Raw genomic sequence first — 21,227 nt, forward strand, 5'->3', positions numbered from 1 at the left:
CACCTTGCTCTGGCGCCCCCCGCTCACCTGCTTCACCATCCTGCCTGCTGCCGATGCTCACCATGTTCTGTGCGTATCCCCTGGTGGTCAGCGCACGTCATAGTGACTGGTTGTTTGGTTGTTCTGATGTTCGGTCTATTTGTGTATTAGGATTTTATATATATATAGGTTGTTGTTCTTGTATCACTTTTATTAAGGTATAGATAGACATGCTAGCTAATAACCTTACCATCTCATGATCTTTTTCTTATCTCTCTCCTTAATCTGCTCTCCCTCTAACATTCTCAAATAGTTAAGTGCTGTTGTGTGTCTCACAGTGTTAGGCTCAGGTGATAAAAAAAAAAAGATGAGTTAGGTGGTATTGCCTTCGAGGACCATCAGTCACTTTGTGGAGCATATCTGTCATCATCAGAGCAATAAACTATTATGTTTTGTGGAAGAGATGATTTGGGTGCACTATAGGGTGTAAAATGGAAGAGGATCAAGTCTCTCTCCTTGTTGGGGATGGAATGCCTCAGGGAGCTTTCCTGTGCACGGAATTAAAATATCAGTGAATTATCAGTGTTGTTTTCATAGGCTGTGAATTAAATTTGAAACTTGGGAATTGAGAACCTAAGTTTGATTCTTTTCTTAAATTCCTGAGATAAGTCAGTTCAATGTTATTTTAAGTTCAATTCGGATTAGTATTTCTGAGTATTTTTCTTTTGCTAAGAAAGCCCTGTGCTAAGTTCTCTTGGGAATATATGAGAAATATAGCATAGTTCTTGCCACACCAGGAAAACACAGAGATGGTGTAAGAAATAGCACCAAAGTGCATGACCATCAGTCAGTGCTATAAGTATAGGGTTGGAAGAAATGTATGTGGGCTGAATCTCAAGATTAGCTTTTTTTTAAAAAAATATATATATATTTTATTGATTTTAGAAAGGAAGGGAGAGGGAGAGAGATAATAGAAACATCAATGATGAGAGAGAACCATTGATCGGCTGCCTCCTGCACGCCCCCTACTGGGAATCAAGATTAGCTTTTTTTAAAAATATATATATATATTTTATTGATTTTAGAAAGGAAGGGAGAGGGAGAGAGATAATAGAAACATCAATGATGAGAGAGAACCATTGATCGGCTGCCTCCTGCACGCCCCAGGCTTCTGCCGTTGGCTGGAATCAAACCTGGGACCCTTTAGTCCACAGGCCAATGCTCTATCCATTGAGCCAAACCAGCTGGAGTTCAAGATTAGCTTTTTTATTTTTTATTTTATTGATTTTTTTTTTTTTTACAGAGATGAAGGGAGAGGGATAGAGAGTTAGAAACATCGATGAAAGAGAAACATCGATCAGGTGCCTCCTGCAGACTCCCTACTGGGGATGTGCCCGCAATCAAGGTACATGCCCTTGACCGGAATTGAACCTGGTACCTTTCAGTCCACAGGCCAACACTCTATTCACTGAGCCAAACCGGTTTTGGCAAGATTAGCTTTTTAATCCTCCTCCATTTTATACCCCACAATGCAGCCAAAACATTTCTTCCACAAAACCTATCATAGTTTATTGCTCTGATGGTGACAGGTCTACTCCACAAGGTGACTCCACGGTCCTCAAAGGCAAGAAGACCACCTAATTCATCTTTCTTTCTTATCACCTGAGCCTAATACTGTGAAGGGCACAAGAGCACTTAACTAAAGGAGACAGGACTTGGCTTTCTTATCTACCAAGTGAAACAAGTAATGCTCACCTGTGCTAGGGGTGGTTGTTGAGACATAACTTAGAGAGGTGGTTGAGGGGTTTGTTTTTATTAACCAGCACAGAAACAATGGGTGCTCATAGCAGCCTACAGGAGTTGCAGTGTATTTCTTCCACCGGAAAATTCAGTCTCAGAGTGGTCAGTTGAAGTCTGGTAACGAGTTCCCATGTCAGAGTTTTCTAGTAAGTCAGGCTCATTTTTAGCGCATGTCTTTTAGACCTGTGCTTTTTCTCCAAAGTGCGTATACCTATAAGTGGACATTCATGTAGGTGCATGTATTTTTTCAAGAATGGGTGCTTTTTCATGTGACAGTGTATCTTTAACTAAAGCTGTTCCCAAGTTAACAATCTGGGCCTCCTTCTGGCCTTATAGGGTATGAGGCCTTGTACCTGATAAGATGCTCCCACATAAATTACTTTCCCTGACCTCATTATATGCCTGTGAGGTAGGTCATTATCTGATTTGCAAAGGTTAAGGGCATGCTTAAGGTTGCACAGTGTCAGATCTTAGAACCTGCCTATCTGACTCCACATCGATCCCTTGCTGTTTGCTTGACTACATCTGTGCTCTCTTCCCGACTAGGGCTTTCTTCCAGAACAAGCTGCTGAATGTGAAAAACACCCCAGGGTAGTATTAGAAGTGAAGTCTCTGAAGCTGGGCCTTGTTGTTACTTAATTGTTTACAAATAATCATATTTCTTTTCATTCACTCTGATGCTGTTCTAAGAAAAGAAAAAAAAAAAAAAGAAAGAAAGAAAGAAAAGAGACATGTTGCTGCCTTAAGGAGCTTGCATTCCAGTGGCATGAGGTGGACTACACATAATTATACAATAAGAGCTACGAAGAGAAATAGAATGAGGAGAGTGACTGGAGAAGTCCCATTTTGCATCAGATGGTTAAGGGAAAGCCTCTTTGTCAGGTTCCTTTGAGCAGACAACCCAATGGTTGTGCCTCTTTGAAAGGATAATCTAGGTCAGTGGTCTGCAAACCGCAGCTCGAGAGCCACACACGGCTCTTTGGCCCATTGAGTGTGGCTCTTCCATAAAATACCATGTGCGGGCGTGCATGTACAGTGCGACTGAAACTTCGTGGCCCATGTGCAGAAGTCGGTTTTCGGCCTGGGCGAGTCTATTTTGAAGAAATGGCGTTAGAACACTCAAGGGGCCAAAGAGCCGCATGTGGCTCATGAGCGGCAGTTTACTGACCACTGATCTAGGTCAAAGGAAGGGCAGGTTCTAAGAGATGTGGTGGGAGTGCCGCGCTTGTTCGCAGAGGACATTTTCTGAATAACTAAATATCAGGCAAAGTGAAGGTGGGCCTTGAAAGATGTGGAGGAAGAAAAACAAAAGGTACATCCCAGGTGTTACTACTAGCATGAGCACAGGCTCAACCGCAAGAACTAGACTCTTCAGGATGCTTAGAAGGAGGAAATGCAAGGCTCAGAGACTTTAGAAGAGACCTTAGACAGCATGGTTCAGCCTCTTCCTCACAGATGAGGAAACGGGAGCCCAAAGAGGGCTCAGGACTGGAACCCAGACTTCCCTGCTCTGTGACTCCTGCTCTCACTCCTCCCATCACACCACACCCTGCTTCCTTCCCAGCTGGGACCAGTGTTAAATGCAGGAATTTGAAGTTTACTCTGCAGATAGTGACAAGTCCCTAAAAATAAGTAGTACAGGAGAGAGAATTTGGGGCCAGAAGGCAGACGACCAGCAATCTCTAATTCTTTCCCTGACCACGGTCTGACTTTGGGCTAGACCCCTGCCCTCCTGTCCTGCTTTGTCCTGTGTAAACTGAGTAGGTTGGATCAACCAAGTTGGCTGCTTCTCTAGGTAGGGCCCTTTCCAGGGCTGAGACAGAGTTTCTGAGAAGTAGAAGGCCTTCCAGGGCGGAGACAAGGCTGCTGATCTGACAGCTGGCATGAGCCCAGTGGCTCCCTGACTCCTGGTAACCAGTGCTGATAAACTCTCCTTATCTCTTGGGCCCCTGGCTTTCCTGACCCAGATCTGTTATGTAATTGAATGAAAAGATCTCTGAGATAAATTGTTAAGCAAAAAGCACAGTATAAAACAGTGTGTGTGATATGCTACCTTTTGAGTAAAGTAGAAAGGAAACCACAATAAGAACATATGTATGCATACATTTTATTCACTATTTAAGTAAAAAAAAAAAAAAACCAACTAGATGAATATAATGAAACTAATAAAGCAAGCACCAGTGTGTGTGTGTGTGTGTGAGAGAGAGACAGAGAGACAGAGAGACATAGATAGACACACGTAGAAGAAAGGGCTGTGGGGAGGGTGGCGGGGGTGGGGGAGGGGGGACGGTGGCGGGGGGCCGGGGGTGGGGGTGGGGGGTGGTGGTGGTGGTGGTGAAACTTTCCTCTGTCCTTCAAGGTTCTTTAGCTGGTCTAATAGCTAAATCTGCATGAGACAGATTAACAAGAAAATAACCAGATTAAATTCCGTATGTACATATGGGAACCCCACATGCGAGGTTCAGGACAGGAAGTTAAAATGGCGTGTGTATCACATTCTGACCCAAGGAGGAGGAAAGTGCTCTGGGACTCCAGAGGAAGGTTACTCAGGGCGAAGATTAAAGGAACAGATGCCTGGTAACTAGTAGTTTGCCCTACCATATAGATAGATAGGCCAAAAAGGTTATCTCTGATAATCTCTTATTATTGGGAAGGCCCTTAATTTAAGTTCTTCTAAGTAGTTGGGGGGGGGAAGAGGGGGGGGAGAACAAAAGTTTCTCTTGAGCCTGCAGGGTGTCTGTGCCTTTAGCTTAAAATGAACTGCATACCTCAGAGGCACCTCTTTGGATGACTCATTCTCCCTGCCAAGGAAACAGGAATGGGAGGAAGACTTGATTATTCATCCTTTTATATTTCTTTGATTATAGAACCACGTGAATGTACTTTTAAGTTATATTTTATAAAAGTAATGATAGGGAAACGATAAAGTTAAAGGGAAAAAAAATGACTATCCAATGATGACTCTTAAATTTTAAAATAGTTAGGTGAGGTGGGACAAATTAGTTTATTCTCATTATTCAGAGTTGCAGACACTGGACCTAGGATATAAATTGAAACAGAATCAAATGCAAATTACTTTTCTCCAAATCCCACTGCTCACCTTCGTAGGCAGAGGAGGGAAAATTCCTCGGTTAGGAAGGAATCCCAGGGAGGCAGTTCTGCAGAGCAGTTATGGGGCTGCCACAGCCTTTAAACAAGACTTGGAAGACTAGGAAGAAGAAAAAAACTAAATTACCATAAGAACTGAAAGGGAAGATTCAACTGAACAACTCATCCATCCCAGTGAGGACATAATACAGGTCACTGGCAAAGCTTTCTGAGAAACCAAACCAAATGTGTGTGTAATTAAAAAAACATTATGGTTCTCAAAGTCCTGGGTTTACCAGAGACCAAGGAACCAAATACTATTTCAACATTTAGTTTTTAAAAAACATATGTTTTCACCAAAACCGGTTTGGCTCAGTGGATAGAGCGTCAGCCTGTGGACTGAAGGGTCCCAGGTTTGATTCCAGTCAAGGGCATGTACCTTGGTTGTGGGCTCATCCCCAGTTGGGAGTGTGCAGGAGGCAGCTGATTGATGATTCTCTCTCATCGATGTTTTTAACTCTCTATCCCTCTTTCTTCCTCTCTGTAAAAAATCAATAAAATATATATTTTTTAAACCACATAGGCTTTCTAACTTCAAAGGATTCTCCTTAAAACACCCCCCCCCCCAAAAAAAAAACACAATACACCCAGAGCTGTGTATCATGCAAAAGCCAGTGTATTGTCCATGAAAGATACCCGGTTCACCAGATAAAGGCGGAGCAAGCATCACTTGGCTAATGACTTCCAAAGTGTCAGCTGGGACAGACTGTGTTTACACTGATCGGGTGCTGCCTCCAAAAGGAATGGCTGCCCCACAAAGCCCATGATTCACGGAGCCCAGGGGACGGGCGCCTGGCCTGCTGACAGCACCGCCTGCGAGGTGTTCTCCGACAGGCGGAGAACAGACTCTCGCTGTAGATCTCACAAGGCCGGCACTGAGGGCCTGGTCCCTGGTAGAATGTCTGCATTATATCACTGGTTACATTGCTCGGCTCAGATGAGTTTTACAGGAAAACTTGCTACACAAATCATCCACCTGGCAGTGCCTCTTCATACGCATAGCTGACTAAATAGGAAGGGTTTTTTTTTAGGCCATTGGTTCTGCCTCTCCAGAGTTGTTCATCGTTTCTGGGTCACTCTGTAGACCACAGAGACTGAGTCTCAACCCTGAATTATCCTTTCCACGCAGCAACAGGTCCCTTCTGCTTTGTGGACCTTGGTATGCCCAGACATAAAACAAGAGGGGTGGGTCCGTTATAGTTTACTAGTTACGAATGACTACATCTTTCTCTTGGATTATTGTTTGACAAAAATGATGTTTTCAGCCATTCTCACCTTTGAGAATCTTTTTTTTTTTTTTTTTTTTTTTCAATAAAAGTGACTTGTTGGCCTTAACTGGTTTGGCTCAGTGACAAGATTGTCAGCTTGCAGACTGAAAGGTCCCAGGTTCGATTCTGGTCAAGGGCATGTACCTTGGTTGCGGGCACATCCCCAGTAGGGGGTGTGCAGGAGGCGGCTGATCAATGTTTCTCTGACATCGATGTTTCTAACTCTCCCTCTCCCTTCCTCTCTATAAAAAAATCAATAATATATATATATATATATATATATATATATATATATATATATATATATATATATATTTTAAGTGACTTGTTGGTGGGCTGGAGTATGTAGTTACTTTTGCCATGGTACATAGGTTTTCCTTAGGTGGTAGAGCCTGCTGAGCAGAGGGAGTGAGATAGCTGGGTTCCAATTCCTTGGCTGAGCTAGGAGCGTGAGGGAGAGCAGGAGCAGTTGTGGCGAATGGTCGGAGTAGTGCAGAGGACCGTAGAGGTACCCGAGGACGACTTTCCCAAGGCGGGAAGGAGCCGTGCAGTCATTGGCTCCACGGACATCATCTTCTGTCTTAGAAAGGTTCCTAGCAGCTTACTTTCTGGGATAAGGTTTCCTTTTTTTTTTTTTTTTTTTTTTTTTTAACACAGTTTTTTAGGGAAAAGAATTTTGAAAATAGAATTGTATCATATGCCAACATTTTTTCTTTACCATGAAGTCCAAAGACTAAATGGTTTATTATTTTTAGACTTTATACTAAGTAGGGAGGTATCAAAACACTTAAGATATCCCAGTTATGATTTGGAATTTATTTCATGTCTCAAGTAATTTGGCGACTCTTTTCTTAGCAAATTTTCCTGAGAGAGAGAATGGCTGCATCTTAGACTAAAGTGCACGTTGGAATTATTTCATGCTTTTCACTGGATTAGGAGTGGTGAACTGGTCCTGTTATCCTATACTCCTTGCAGATATTACCACGTAGCCATAGCACTTTTTGCAAAGTCTAGACAACCTCCAGCTGTTTACCAGACAGTGGTCCAGACGGCCAGAATCAGTCTTTTAGAGCTGGTATATCAGACAAGTCTGATTGTTTCCCTGGACTTGATTTTATTGGTTGTATTATTGATTATGTAGTATTTAGTGCCTAATCTTATTAGGTATTCCCTTTCTGTCTTAATTTCCTTAATTGAAGCAAATTAAAAAGGCATGTTTTGTTTTGTTTTTTGTTGTTTTTTTTTCATTACATGTTTTTTTCTAAGTATTTTTATTTCAATAAAAGTCTCATTCAAACAAATGCCTCGTTTTAGGGAATCCATATCAACCATTTGCCCATGGGTTACACCACATTCTTTTCATGCCTGTGGGCCTGTGGTATTAGTTTACACCACCAGCACCTAGAACCGGAGAGTTTGTCCAAAACAGAAGCGAAGCCTGAGAAAGCATCTTTCCTATCCCGTCTGTAATCACAGCCCCCTCTTGGCCAGTGCTGAAGGTTGCAGGCCTTGTGGCAGGAGCCCATCTGGTTCTGTGTCACACAGATTGAACAAGCGGGCATTTCTTCAGTCTTTTCTAGAGGCACAAGTTTTGTTTTAAATGTGTGTTTTTTTCCCTCCTCGTTAGTAATGTACATGTTTACTGTGACTTCTGTCTTAGAAGAAAAATTTACACATCTACTATTGAGAGATAATGGTGGAATTTTTAAATATATATATATATATATTTCATATATTTTATTAATTTTCCACAGAGAGGAAGGAAGAGGGATAGAGAGCTAGAAACGTGGATGAGAGAAACATCGACCAGCTGCCTCTTGCACACCCCCTACCGGGGATGTGCCCGCAGCCAATGTACATGCCCTAGACTGAAATCGAACCTGGGACATTTTAGTCCGCAGACCAATGCTCTATCCACTGAGCCAAACTGGTTTCGGCTAATGGTGGAATTTTAAGTCAATAATATCTAAATTTGTATACATTTGAAATGTCTGCATTTCATTCCCTGATTTGATTCTCGTAAGAGCAAATGGAGGAGTCTGCTTTCTATGTTTGTAACATAGATAGAGACTTAGGTTATAGTGATTTTATGATGGCCTTGCAGAAAGTTAATGGCAGAGTGAGAATTAGAACACCACTTATTTAATTAACTAATTAATTAATTTTCAACTACACAAGACAGTATTGTTAATTGTAATACCATGATGTACATTAGATCCTCAGAACTTATAACTGGAAATTTGTGCCCTGTGGCCAACATCTCCCTACCCCCCAGTCCCTATAATTCTCTCTGTTTCTCTGAGTTTGGCCTTTTTAGATTCCACATATAAATGAGATCATACAGTGTTTGTCTTTTTCTGTCTGACTTATCTCACTTTGCATACTGCCCTCACGTTCTGGTCCTATTATTGCAAATGGCAGGATTTCCTTTTTTTCTTATCCTATATAATAAAGAGGTAATATGAAAATTGACCATCACTTCAATACTTCAATACACAAGATGGTCATCAGGGGAAGGCAGTTGGGAGGGACCAGACCTGCAAGGGAAGGGCAGTTGGGTGCGACCAGGCTGGCAGGGGAGGGCAGTTAGGGGCGACCAGGCCAGCAGGGGAGGGCAGTTGGGGGCTTCCAGGCCTGCAGGGGAGGACAGTTAGGGGTGACCAGGCTGGCAGGGAAAGGCAGTTAAGGGCAATCAGGGTGGTAGGGGAGCAGTTAGGCATCCATCAGGCTGACAGGGGAGTGGTTAGGGCAGTGTTTTTCAACCTTTTTTGGGCAAAGGCACACTTGTTTCATGAAAAAAATCACGAGGCACACCACCATTAGAAAATGTTAAAAAATTTAACTCTGTGCCTATATTGACTATATATAAAGTAATTCTCTTGAATAGGAATCAAATAAACACAAAGAAAGTATTTTATAATAACTTTATTATGAAATATTAAGTAAACAAAATAGTGAAAAATTATAAAATTCTTGTCTTGTCTGCACCTACGGCACACCAGGCAACATGTGCCGCGGAACAGCGGTTGAAAAACGCTGGGTTAGGGGATGATCAGGCTGGCAGGCAGAAGCGGTTAGGGGCAATCAGGAAGGCAGGCAGGCAAGCATTTGGGAGTTAGCAGTCCTGGATTGTGAGAGGGATGTCTGACTGCCTGTTTAGGCCTGATCCCACCGGGCAGTCGGACATTCCTCGAGAGGTCCCAGATTGGAGAGCATGCAGGCTGGGCTGAGGGACACTCCCCCACTCCCTTGCCCGTGCACGATTTTTGTGCACTGGGCCTCTAGTGGCTACATAATATTTCATTTTTTATATTTTATATAAAATATTTTTCCATATTTTATCTCTTTGAGATCCTGATTTTAATTCCTTACATAAATACCCAGAAGTGGAATTGCTGGGTCATATGGTGGTTCTAGTTTTAATTTTTTTAGGAACCCCCATACTGTTTTCCATCGAGGCTATAGCAATTTACATTTTTACCAACAGTGTACAAGGGTTCCCTTTTCTCCAACCTTGTCTTTTTGATAATGGCCATTCTAATAGGTGTGAGGTGATATCTCTGTATTTTTTATTTGCATTTCCCTGATGATTAGTGATGTTTAGCACCTTTTCATCTGTCCTCCTTGGAAAAAAAGTCTATTTAGTTCCTCTGTCCATTTTTTAATTGGGTTATTTTATTTTATTTTATTTTTTTTTTTATTTATTTTTTTGCTGTCGAGTTGTATTAGTTTCTTACAGATTTTGGTTATTAACCTCTTAACAGATACGTGACTTGCAAATATTTTCCCCACTCAGTAGGTTGCCTTCTCATTCTGTTGATGGTTTCTTTTACTGTGAAGCAGCTGTTTAGTTTGATGTATTTTTTCTTATTTTTTGCTTTTGTTTGTGCTTTTGTGTCATATCCAAAAAAATATTATCAAGATCAGGGTCATGGACCTTTTTTTTCTTCTTATATTTTCTTTGAGGAGTTTTATGATTTTGAGATGAAATTTCTTTATCATGATTGTCATGGTGATTACATGACTATATACACTGAGTGGCCAGATTATTATGACCTCTGAACGCATAATAATTTGGTCACTCAGTGAGTGTGTGTGTGTGTGTGTGTGTATGTGTATTAGAGTCCCAATTCATACATGGGTGAGGTCCGGCCAGCCTGGCCAGGGGGAGGGGACATGGGCAGTTGGCCAGCCTACACTCCTGGTCGAGGGCACAATTTGCATATTTGTCTTTTATTATATAGGGTATATACTGAGTGGCCAGGTTATTATGCATTCAGAAATCATAATAACCTGGCCACTGAGTGTATATTTGTCAAGATTCATTGAATTATACACTTATAACTGGTTCATTTTTTTTCTGGTATGCTATGCCTCAACAAAGTAAGAACTATAAACAAACTGAGTGTCTACCTGTCTTTCAAGTGCTGTGTTAGGAATATGGTTAGATAGATGTGATGTGGGTCCTCTCTCCAGGCGGCTCACAGCCTGTAGAGTTGGTGTAGATACACACAGGCCAGAGGGAAGAGCCCTGTGGCGCAGTCCGCCTGCTGAGGCTCAGGGGAAGGCGTGCTTGGGTAGGGAAAGTGCCGCAGAGGAGGTGCTTGACCTTCAGTGCGGTGGGTGGGCAGAAGCTGGGTGTTGAGGGAAAGGGCACTCCAGGTAAAGGCATGTGAGTGTGAAACTGCATGGTGACATTTCATAAACCACAAGGAGCCCAAACTGCTGGCGCCCTGGAGCTGTGAGATTATTTATGTCAAAGTGGCAAGAGTAGAAGCTGGGCAGGTTGGCAGGGGCAAAAGATGAAACGTGTCTCTCATTTGCTTATCCAATTCCTACTGCAAGAGAAATTACGTACGTAAGAGAGAAACCCTCCCTCTTGGATGAGAGATGAGATGATCAATGCGCCCATTCATGTCTCTCCGTTTTGTTGCTTTTGGCTTAAAAACAGGACAGCAAAAGCCTTGCTTTTTCTATAACTATTTTAAAATAGCAATTCTCTGTGAACAGACCTCAGCTGAATTTGTGCAGCGAAGGCTGTACTTGAGCTTCACATGGAACAAGGAGGGAGCATGATTTAATGCTTCAGAAAGCCTTTCATCCCAGCCATCTGGGAGAACTACTGAGATTTGCCCCGTGCGGCTTGTGCCTTCAAGCTAATGCCAATTTCTTTGTACCCATAGGGAGAAGTACAAAATCTCCCTCGCATTGCGTTTTGAAAAGGAGAAAACCTTTTGAACCTGCTTATTGGTTCAACTCCTTATATATGAAATTCTTGAACATCATCTGTCCTTGGAGGGATGCAGGGAAAAGTGTGTGTGTGTGTGTGTGTGTGTGTGTGTGTGTGTGTGTTGGGAGCAAGTACAGGATTTTGATTAACAAGTGGGACAGCTAATTTTGTTCCAAAACTGATGCTTTGCCATATATTGCAGGCAATGGATTTTGAAGGCTGGGCGGACACCCTCTTTCTTCTGCAGTTCACCCTCTCTTGTGTGATGGGGTAAGCCTTTGCTGTCTTGTAATCAAGTAGTTTTCCTAGAGAAATGTGTTCTAGGGTCCTTTTGCCTCATTCCTCAGAATCCTGTTCTGTCCCCATTCTGTATCCAGTTCTGCCCTCCGATAATGAAACTTCCGCATTCAGGTGGTTTCACAGCCTTTGGGAATGTACCCTCACGGCAGCTAAACAGATTCCCAAAGTCATGCTTACAAGGCTGGAGGACCACTAATGTTTACCCAATGACGTAGTGGGTAATAAGCACCATTATTTCTCAATATTATTTTTCACCATAGGGTTATTTTTTTTCTAAATTGACCATTTGGGATATGTTGTTGTCCCTATAATCATGAGAAAGCAGGCTCAGAACTCAGGTAGGTTGCCTGAGTTTGCACAGTTAGTGATTGTTGTAAAGCTAGCATGTCAAACTCGAAGGCCAACACGGGCCGAATAAACAAGGTTTAAGTTTATGTGGGCTGCAAAAAAAACAAAAGCTTCAATTTTCATAGAAACGTAGGTTTATGTCGAGAGAGAGACATGCTGAATACAAAGGGCTGAAATAAATGAGTAATCGTTAACATAAAATGATAGAACATTTTAATAAAAATTAATAATTTTTCTTGAACATCAACTTACCAGGCACTGAATAACTGCACAAATTAATAAACATAATACAAACAAACCTATTTTTCTTGTTCTCTGAAAGCGAAATATTTCGTGCTGCGCACACCAAACAAGTCAGTCTAAGACTAATGACATGGCAATCGGCTGCTAAAATATTTGCTGCTAGTATTAGTGGAGAGAAATGGTGCCCCTGCACATAAGGGTGTGTACGTTTATAGTAACCAGTCAATAGTGAATGTTGTTGATAATTATGTATAACAGGATATTGTAAAAATTAAGTTAAGAAATTTTTATTGAAATGTTTCTTACATATCTTTATATTGGCTGGGCCACAAAAATATTCGTTATGAGCCTGGAATTTGACATACTAGTTGTAGAGAAAGCACCTGGATCTTACTCATAAGATACCTCTCCTCCTTCATCCCAGGTTTATCCTCATGTACGCCACAGTACTCTGCACTCAGTATAATTCTGCTCTTACAACTACAATAGTTGGCTGTATTAAGGTGAGTTGAAAAAAATACTGTTATCCTTGGGGACCTGCTTTACTTGAGAATTATTCCTCTCAAATAAGTCTGGCTAAGGCCTTAAGCCATATTTTTTCCTTATTTCTTCTTCTTTTTTTTAATAGTCTGACAAATTGTGGTGATGGTTTCGGAAATAGTCTTTAAGAACTCAGGGAGGACAGTGTCTCTACTTTCTGGCAGTTTAGCTCCGAGGAGGAGCGTGAGAAAAGGAGAGCCTGTTATCTTAGAGAAGAGGAAGAAGAATTCGGCCTGTTCCTGACCGGGCAGCTGACGAGCTCAGTAGGGAGAGACCTGTCTCTAACCCCCGATGAGAGCTGCTCCTTCTCTGCCTGCTGAGTGCTGGCTGTTTTTAGGGGAAGGGTGCCTGCCAGAACTAATCGAGGGAGGTTTCCTGTGTGTCAGCCAAACCTAATGGCCCACTTTTAAAAGCTGCGTCTGACTTTTCCAGTGATGTCATTTCCTCCTGATGGTTTTATTTGAGTCAGGCTCATTTATCTTCACCAGGAGAGTCAAGTTGACTTAAATATTGAGCTGACATTTGGGGAGGGTGAGGGTAGGGGGAAGAGATCAACCAAAGGACTTGTGTGCATGCACATGGGCCTGGCCAGTGGCCATGGACAACGGGGGGAGGGGGGGGACATATGTAGGGAGGGGTTTGGGATGGGATTGGGGGAATGAGGACAATTATGTGATACCATAATCAATAAAAAAAAAAAAAAATGGAAAAAAAAATACTGAGCTGACATTAGTGGCTTTGAAGCCTGAGGCCTCTTTCACCCGACTTTGTAATCATAGTGGTTTAAGTCCAAGCGGCCCCAGCGAGCCTGAGTTTTAAGTGGATTAGCCAGGTAGGCTTGCTTTCTGAGAATGGTAAAACAGAGAGAGGTAGATCCCAGATCACTGGGGAAAGAGTGGAGGTGCCCTTGGGACTTCCTTGATGATGCCCCTTTTGTCAGAAAGTGAGGACAGTGGTTGCAGAGCCAAGTTTTTACTGCTCTGTGTTACCCTTTGCACCCCCAATGGAGTGGTGTCCACATGACCTTATTTCAGAAATTAGATTTGGGTCAAAACTTCATGGAATTGGAGTGTTTGGTGTGAATAGAATTGTGGATGAAATTATAACAATCAGTTGTTTGAATTCCATTGAAATCTAGACAGTTAATCTACTTTCAAAGACCTGGCTGACATGGCTTTAGCGCCCCGCCCTCCCCCCCTTTCTCCGTCCCTCCTCTTCCCTGCCCCACCCCCCCCCCCACCCAAATGAGCTTGCAGCTCTGTTTCCATTTTGTAAAGTAAATGCTTTAAGAGCAAAGTTGGATGGCTTGCATCTTCAGAATAAGAACAGCAAGAGCAGGGCAGCTGGTACCATGTTTTTAGCCAAGAAGGATGGTACAGGAGAGCCTATATTTAATTTTAATAACTAAACCTATTTGCTTAGAATTTCTTAGTGCACTTTCTTTGTCATTATCAGCAAGGGGCACAAATATAGCCATGCTCTCATGAACATTAAGTCCATTTCTTTACTTTTGCCTATTTCCTTCTCTGCGTAGAACCTTATGAACTTAGTCCAAAGGGATCAGTTTTGCTTCCAAACTCCAGAGGGAGGGAGAGAATTGGATTGCCTGTTTAGTGTGCAATTGCTGTTGCTTCTTTCTGCCATGTGGTATCGCTGTTGAAGGATGTCTTGAACCTTCTGGCGGATGAGAGTCCACAGAAGCCCTTGCTATTTCACTCTCCTGAGTGACAGTGGAGCTTCCTTCCTTAGCCTCTCAGTGGATACCCTGTAGCTCAGTCATTGTTCCCCAAGGGGCTTTAAGCTGTCTTCTGTGCTTGAGGATCCCAACCCCATGAACGCTTGGGTCAGCATTTCTTGTTTCTTTTAAGTGTGGTGGGGAAATCACTTGGGATAGCTAGTTAAACATGGAAATTCCTAGGCCCACCTCGGATATATGGAGTCAGAATCTCTAAAGTCGAGCCTGGAAATGATCATCTTGAACAGTTTCCAGATGATTCTCAGGTATTACTAAAACTTGAGAGTTAGTCTTGAACTACTGGACTCTTCTGTGCTTCCTGGTTAGTTCTGCTTTGTGAGCTGGGATCTTTTCCTGATAGCAAACCTGTGTTAGGCTGCCCTAATGTGTACTTATAGTTTTTCTGCCTCCTGCTGATTGGTTTTGCTCAGTGAGGCCTGGGTTCTCTGTCTTTTCCCTTTCTCAAGTTCCTTGAGTAATTACACAGGGTAGCCCACCTTCTCTCTGGATCTCTGGATCTTGTGTTTGAAGAGAGGTCCTGTTACACATTTTCCCCAGCTGCCTACTGTTCCATGGCATTTCACACCCCCTGAAATTATTAGAAAGACCTGCTTTATGGTAACGTATGATACTTTCTCTATCCTTAGACTTAGAAGAGGCAGACATAATTTCGAATGCTCCAAGGGCATTCCATTATAAAAGTAATTTGGAAGTTCATTTTAAAGTAGAGCACTTTCTGCTTCAGAGACCTAGTAATCTAGGAGAACCCAGGTACTAACAATGTTTGTGACTTTTACAGTTTATGGCAGTTGTAAAGGCAGGGAGGGAGGTAAGTGACTTAGGAATGTGAAAGAAAGGGGGTTGTTAGGGAAGAACTGAATCCATTTGGAAAATTTTATTTCACCTTTGTGGTCCGAGTTTAATTAAAGGGGGAGCACAGATAAGCAGAAGACGTTTATGCCTGGGAGTTTAAGGGAGTCAGGCGACGTGATTTTAGGTATGCTACTTTGAGATGACTTCCCATGTGTGTTTTGAAAATACTAAGACTCCTCTAAAAACGTTCTTCATGTTGGTAAACTCCCACCATCCCCTTTATCCTTCTCAAAAAAGAGGGAAAGATTCTTGACCTTAGCAGGCTTTTCTTCTTCACTGTCCCATCACAAGTCAACAGTTACCTCAACGAGAGGAAAAGTGTTCTTTTCTGATTGCTAAGTATGCCTTAGTGTTTTCTGCCCTTAGAAGCAGCAGAGTTTCTCTGTTTAGATTTATAATGTGAGCCCATTCCACAGAGCAGAGAAAGTTTGATTACCTTGTTAGTATTTTTTAGTATTGGTGAAAGCATTTAGCGCTCTGTAGAGGAAAAATTGGGGAGAGGCTAATGTCATTGTTTCCTTGTTAGTATACTTGTTCATTTTAGGTTTGGTGGAATTTTGTTATTGTCTATTTATTTTTTGCATTTTAAGAATAGGTATTTGGGTCATAGCAGGGAGGCGTTTATGTGAATATTTAAAAAGTTCAGTTAAGCTTATGTAACAGTGTATTGCTTTTTTTTTTTTTAGAATATATTAATAACTTATATTGGAATGGTCTTTGGTGGAGATTATATTTTCACATGGACGAACTTCATTGGCTTAAATATCAGGTAAGTAAAAATATTTAAATATAACCACTTTGACAAATAGTGTCACAGCAAGGTTGGGCTCTTTAATGTCAAATTTGTTATTTATTAAACAAACCTATATGGAGTGCTTCCAATGCATTATATATTTAACATCTTTAGAGAGTGCTTTTTAAGGGAGAGAAAGTGGTTCCATATTTTATGTGTAATAGTTGGGGAATCTTTTCTGGAAGTTGAATTCCTTTTTACTTAGCTCTTCGAAGAACAGACCTTTACTTAGTATACCAGATGGCAGTACACTGTTCTTAAGAAAATGCAGGACTAAGAATACCAGCTCCGTTAAAAATGCATTATATGTGTTTGACTTTGGCCGTATCACTGCATTTCTTTAGACTTTATCTTCATCAATGATGAGTGTGTCTTGTATGAAAGATCTTTTTCAACTCAAGAATTTTGAATCTCATGGTTTTTAATCTATTTATATGCTTAAAAATTATTACATTTGTATTTGGGCCAGACCTCTGTCCTGAACTCATGCTATATATTTAACAGCCCCCTTGACATCTCCAGCTGACATGTCCAATACTGACCTCCTTTTAGTTTTCCCAAAGTCTCTTCCACCAAAAACCTCTGCATCTCAGCTGAAGGAGACTCCATCCTTCTAGGCTTCCAGTTTTAAAATCTTGGAGTCGTGTTTGACTCTTCCATCTTATACCCAATATCTAGTGTGTTAGCAAATTCTGTTGGCTCTACCTTCAGAATATCTTCAGAAAAGGACTACTTCTCAGTATCTGCATTGTTCATCATCTAAGACACCAACATCTCTTGTCTAAATTACTGTCTAATTTCTATATTTGTCCCTGGTTGGACTCCTTTCTTGTCCACCCCATCCCTCAATCCCTTGTCCACTCCAAACCCTGCAATCCTTAACAGAATAGATAGTGTATTCCTTGTAACAAGTAAGACAGAACATGTCACTCTTTTTTTTTTTTTTAATCCCCCGCTTCAGGCTCTCCATGTCCCAAAGTGCTGACAAGGCCCTAGAAGATCTACCTCCTTTACCTCTCCAGTGTCAGCTCCTGCTTTTCTTTTCTCCCTCACTCTATTTCACCCACAGTGGGGTCCTTCCTATTCCTTTAGAACAGTGTCCGCTGACCTTTCAGACATCATGGATCACCAGTTGTCCATGGACCACCGTTTGGCGACCGCTGCTTTAGAACACTGGACATGCTCCCACTTTAGGGTCTTAGTACAGGCTATATCCTCTGCCTGGAATGTCGTACTGCCAGATACTTGCATGGCTAACTTCTTTACACCTAAAAAGTTTTGCTCAGAAGTTGTCTTCTCAAGGAAGTCTACCCTGACCACCTTATTTAAAATTATAACCTATGGGGCTATCGGAGGAGGGAAAAGAGGCTGTAGGGGGAATAAATGGTGAAGGAGATGGAAGGAGACTTGAACACACAATACAATATACAGATGATGTGTTACAGAATTGTAAGCCTGAAACCTATATAATTTTATTAAAACAGTGCCATCCCAATACATTCAATAAAAAAGTAAAATTAATTAATTTTTAAAATTGCAGTCTGCTCTTCCTCTTTTGATTCTTCCAAATCATCTTCTTCTGCTTTTTTGATTACTTTTTTCCAGAGCACTTGTTTTCTTTCTAATATACTATATAATTGACTTAGTTATATTTATTGCCTATTTTCTGTCTTCCCTGCTAGAATATAACTTCCATGAGGGTAGGCTCTCTGCCTATATTTTTCACTCACGTTTCTCAAGCACCTAGAATTAATCCTGGTTGTTGCTTAATAAGTATTTGCTCTTTGAATTCTATTTGGATTGGTGAAAAAGCACTTTGAGAATTATGAAGTTCTCGCCTAAAATATGGTAGTATCATCTTTCTCATTTGCAGCTAATTACATAACCTCTCTGAGCTTTAATCTCTTTAAATGTAAACAAATGATAATACCCTGTTTCCCCGAAAATAAGACAGTGTCTTATATTAATTTTTGCTCCCAAAGATGCACTAGGTCTTATTTTCAGGGGATGTCTTATTTTTCCATGAAGAAGAATATGGTACACATTTATTGTTAAATGAAAATAAAGGACATTTATTACCTGTATACGGTACGGTAGTACAGTACTTGTCAACACAAACCAGACAAACTGTGAATCCTACAGTATCAAGAATTTACTTATTTATTCAATGACAATCATGTCATCATCTTCTGGAACATCATCATAACAATCCAATTCCTAAATTTCCTGGTGAATTTCTTGTGACTCCATTTCTTTCAGAATCAGTGGACCAAATCTCTCATGTATCAAGGTGGGGGGAGGGGGATCACTTAAAATGACACAGGAGGGATCAGATGGGGGAATCAAAATGGCACAGGAGTATCAGAGGGGGATTACCATTTTAGTAACCCCTTTTGATCCTCCTGTGTCAGTTTGATTGCCCCCTCTGATCCTCCTATGTCATTTTTAGTGATCCCCCTCCACCCACCCCTGTGCCACTGAACACCTTCACCAGACATCCCTCCTACCCCTTTATCAGACATTTACCCCCTGGGGCCTGCCTGGGGACTGTCACTGGGCTTGCTGGGGCCTGGATCTGGGCTGGAGCAGGGTCTGCCACTGACTGAGAACCTTCAGTCATCATGAGGGCGGCCGCGAGCATCAGGTAGTGTCACCAGAGACAGACCAGCACTCACCACCTTAGCTACTTCCCATCCGCTCTAATCCTCCTGTTCTACTCGCATCTGCGAAAGTCTCCTCCTCTCTCCTGCCCCGCGCTCACCACTCACTCCGACCTCCGCTCCGCCTCCACACAGCAGTGATGTCAGGACTCCGCGTAATGTCACTGGTTACTAGGCCCTAGCGACCAGTTTACGGTAAATTAATTTTCATTCTGAGACAGAGCCTAGGTGGGCCTTATTTTTGGGGGGATGCCTTATATTTCACTCAGAAGGAAACCTGTAAGTAGGTCTTATTTTCGGAGGATGTTTTATTTTGGGTAGCTATTCTACCTCTCTTATGGATCAACTAGAGGCCCAGTGCATGAAATTCATGCACTTGGGGCTGGGGGGTAGATCCCTTCCCCACCCTGTGTCCTCTAGCAGTCCCGGTGCCCTCTGGGGATGCCCAACTGCCTCAGAGGCGAGAGAGGCTCCTGCCACCTCCACTGCGCTCACCAGACATGAGCCCGGCTCAGGGCTTCTGGCTGAGCGGAGCCCCCTCTGTGGGAGCACATGACCATCAGGGGGCAGCTCCTGCATTGAGCAACTGCCCCCTGGTGATCATTACAGGTCATATCAACCCTTTGTTCCGCTGTTTGCCCAATTTGCATATTAGCCTTTTAGTATATAGTATATGAGAATCTAACACAAATATTAATAGGTTAATAATTCATCATTGCCCCTCCCTGACATTTTTTGCCACTGTGGTTGTTGGCCTTTTAGAGGAAAAATCACTTGTGATTTGTGGGATTCAGAGTTGGGAGGACTGTGGGTATGTATGTCGATCTGAGAATTGCATATTATAGAAAGAAGATGAGTAGTCGGGTCTCAGATCTGGTTGGAATTGTTGTTCTGAAGTTTACCGTGTGTGTGACTAAGTTGCTTATCTTTTCTGAGCTTCAGTTTTTTTTTAATGTGCTAAGGATGAAAATACCTACCTTTTTAGAGTTGTTAGAATGAGTGTAAAGTACCTAACTCACTGCTTGACATCCATGCTTAGTAAATATCTCTCTCATTAAAATTTGTGAGGAAGGGGCTGGGTATAAGGAGCAAAATGGTGAACCAGTTCTGACCTTGGATATGGCCTGATTTTCACTCATTTCTAAAAGTCTGGATTAAAAGTCATTATGACACTGAGTCAGAGATGTCTTAATTTTCTTTTAGCCTCCTTAAAATAAATAACCTGAGAGCCAAAATGAAGTAGAAGTTTCTATATTTGCATTTTTTTTAGATCTCTACAGTTCAAATCTCATAAAATAATCTTTTCAGAAAGATTAGGTATCTTTTTTTTCACATTGAAAGCCACTTAAAATAACTTTTTTTTTTTTAAAGTTCTTGAGTATATTGGAATGTTACAACTTATGTCAGCCTAACATGTATTAAATCTAACATCTGGAAAATCTTCCAGTAGAATTTCTGTTTCAAGATGTTGGATTTGATGCATGTTCAGCTGACAGAAGTAGGGCTCTGTTGCGAGTCTGGCTCTCTCCAAATCCCCTAAGTGCCTTTGTCCAGTGGCCAGTTATGAGGGTGCTGGGCCAGGCCTGGGACAGTCACAGAGAGGGTGGGAAGGAGCAGTGAAGGGTGGTGACAGTGCGTGCTTCTGCACTTCTCCCAGTGGCTGCACTCCCTCTGTGGCTTTGACTTGAGTCATGTAGCCTTTCCTTGTAACGAATGGCACCATCATCCTCAGAACTGCCCAAGCTAGAATTCTTAGAATCTCTGGAACTCTTCTTCAGCTGTTGACCCTTTTTTTGCTTCCAGGAAAAAAATTAATATACATTTAATTACAGTAAAATTAAATGCTTTTAATGTACAGCTTATGAGTTTTGACAACTGCACCACATTCAAGATATGAAACATCTGTATCACCCCCCCCCCCCACACACACACACACACACACACTCCTAAAAAAAATGTCCCTATGTCCCTTTGCATTGAACCTCTGCCCCTAATCTGTTTTCTATCCAGGAAGTGTCCAGAATGTCATTAATGATACATAATATTATGACTTCTTTCATTTAACACAGTCCATGTTGCATTTGAGATTTTGGGTTGTTGCATATATTAGTAGTTTGTACCTTTTTATTGCTGAGTAGAATTCTATTCTTTCAATTGGTGAATGGATAAACTGGGAATTTCACAGTTTATCCATTCACCAATTGAAGGAAAAGTTTCTAGTTCTTAACTGTTTTGTATTAGCTGCTAAAACATTTGCTTACAAGTTTGTGTGTGAACATAAGCTTGCATTTTGCTTGGGATAAGTACCTAG

The 21,227-nt window shown here is 41.7% G+C and overlaps 1 protein-coding gene across 1 annotated transcript in view; it reads left to right on the plus strand.

The window, feature by feature from the left end:
• The window catches only part of SLC35D1 (solute carrier family 35 member D1), a 47,774-nt gene that overhangs the window by 16,065 nt on the left and 10,482 nt on the right, over window positions 1-21,227 (plus strand). The window contains exons 9-11 of the mRNA XM_084872992.1: window positions 11,627-11,694; window positions 12,740-12,818; window positions 16,150-16,232. Of these exons, the coding sequence (XP_084729118.1) occupies window positions 11,627-11,694; window positions 12,740-12,818; window positions 16,150-16,232 (230 nt within the window). The remainder of the gene's footprint in view (window positions 1-11,626; window positions 11,695-12,739; window positions 12,819-16,149; window positions 16,233-21,227) is intronic.

The sequence above is a fragment of the Pipistrellus hanaki genome, assembly GCF_964339955.1.
Source record: "Pipistrellus hanaki genome assembly, chromosome: 2".
Taxonomy (NCBI): Eukaryota; Metazoa; Chordata; class Mammalia; order Chiroptera; family Vespertilionidae; genus Pipistrellus; species Pipistrellus hanaki.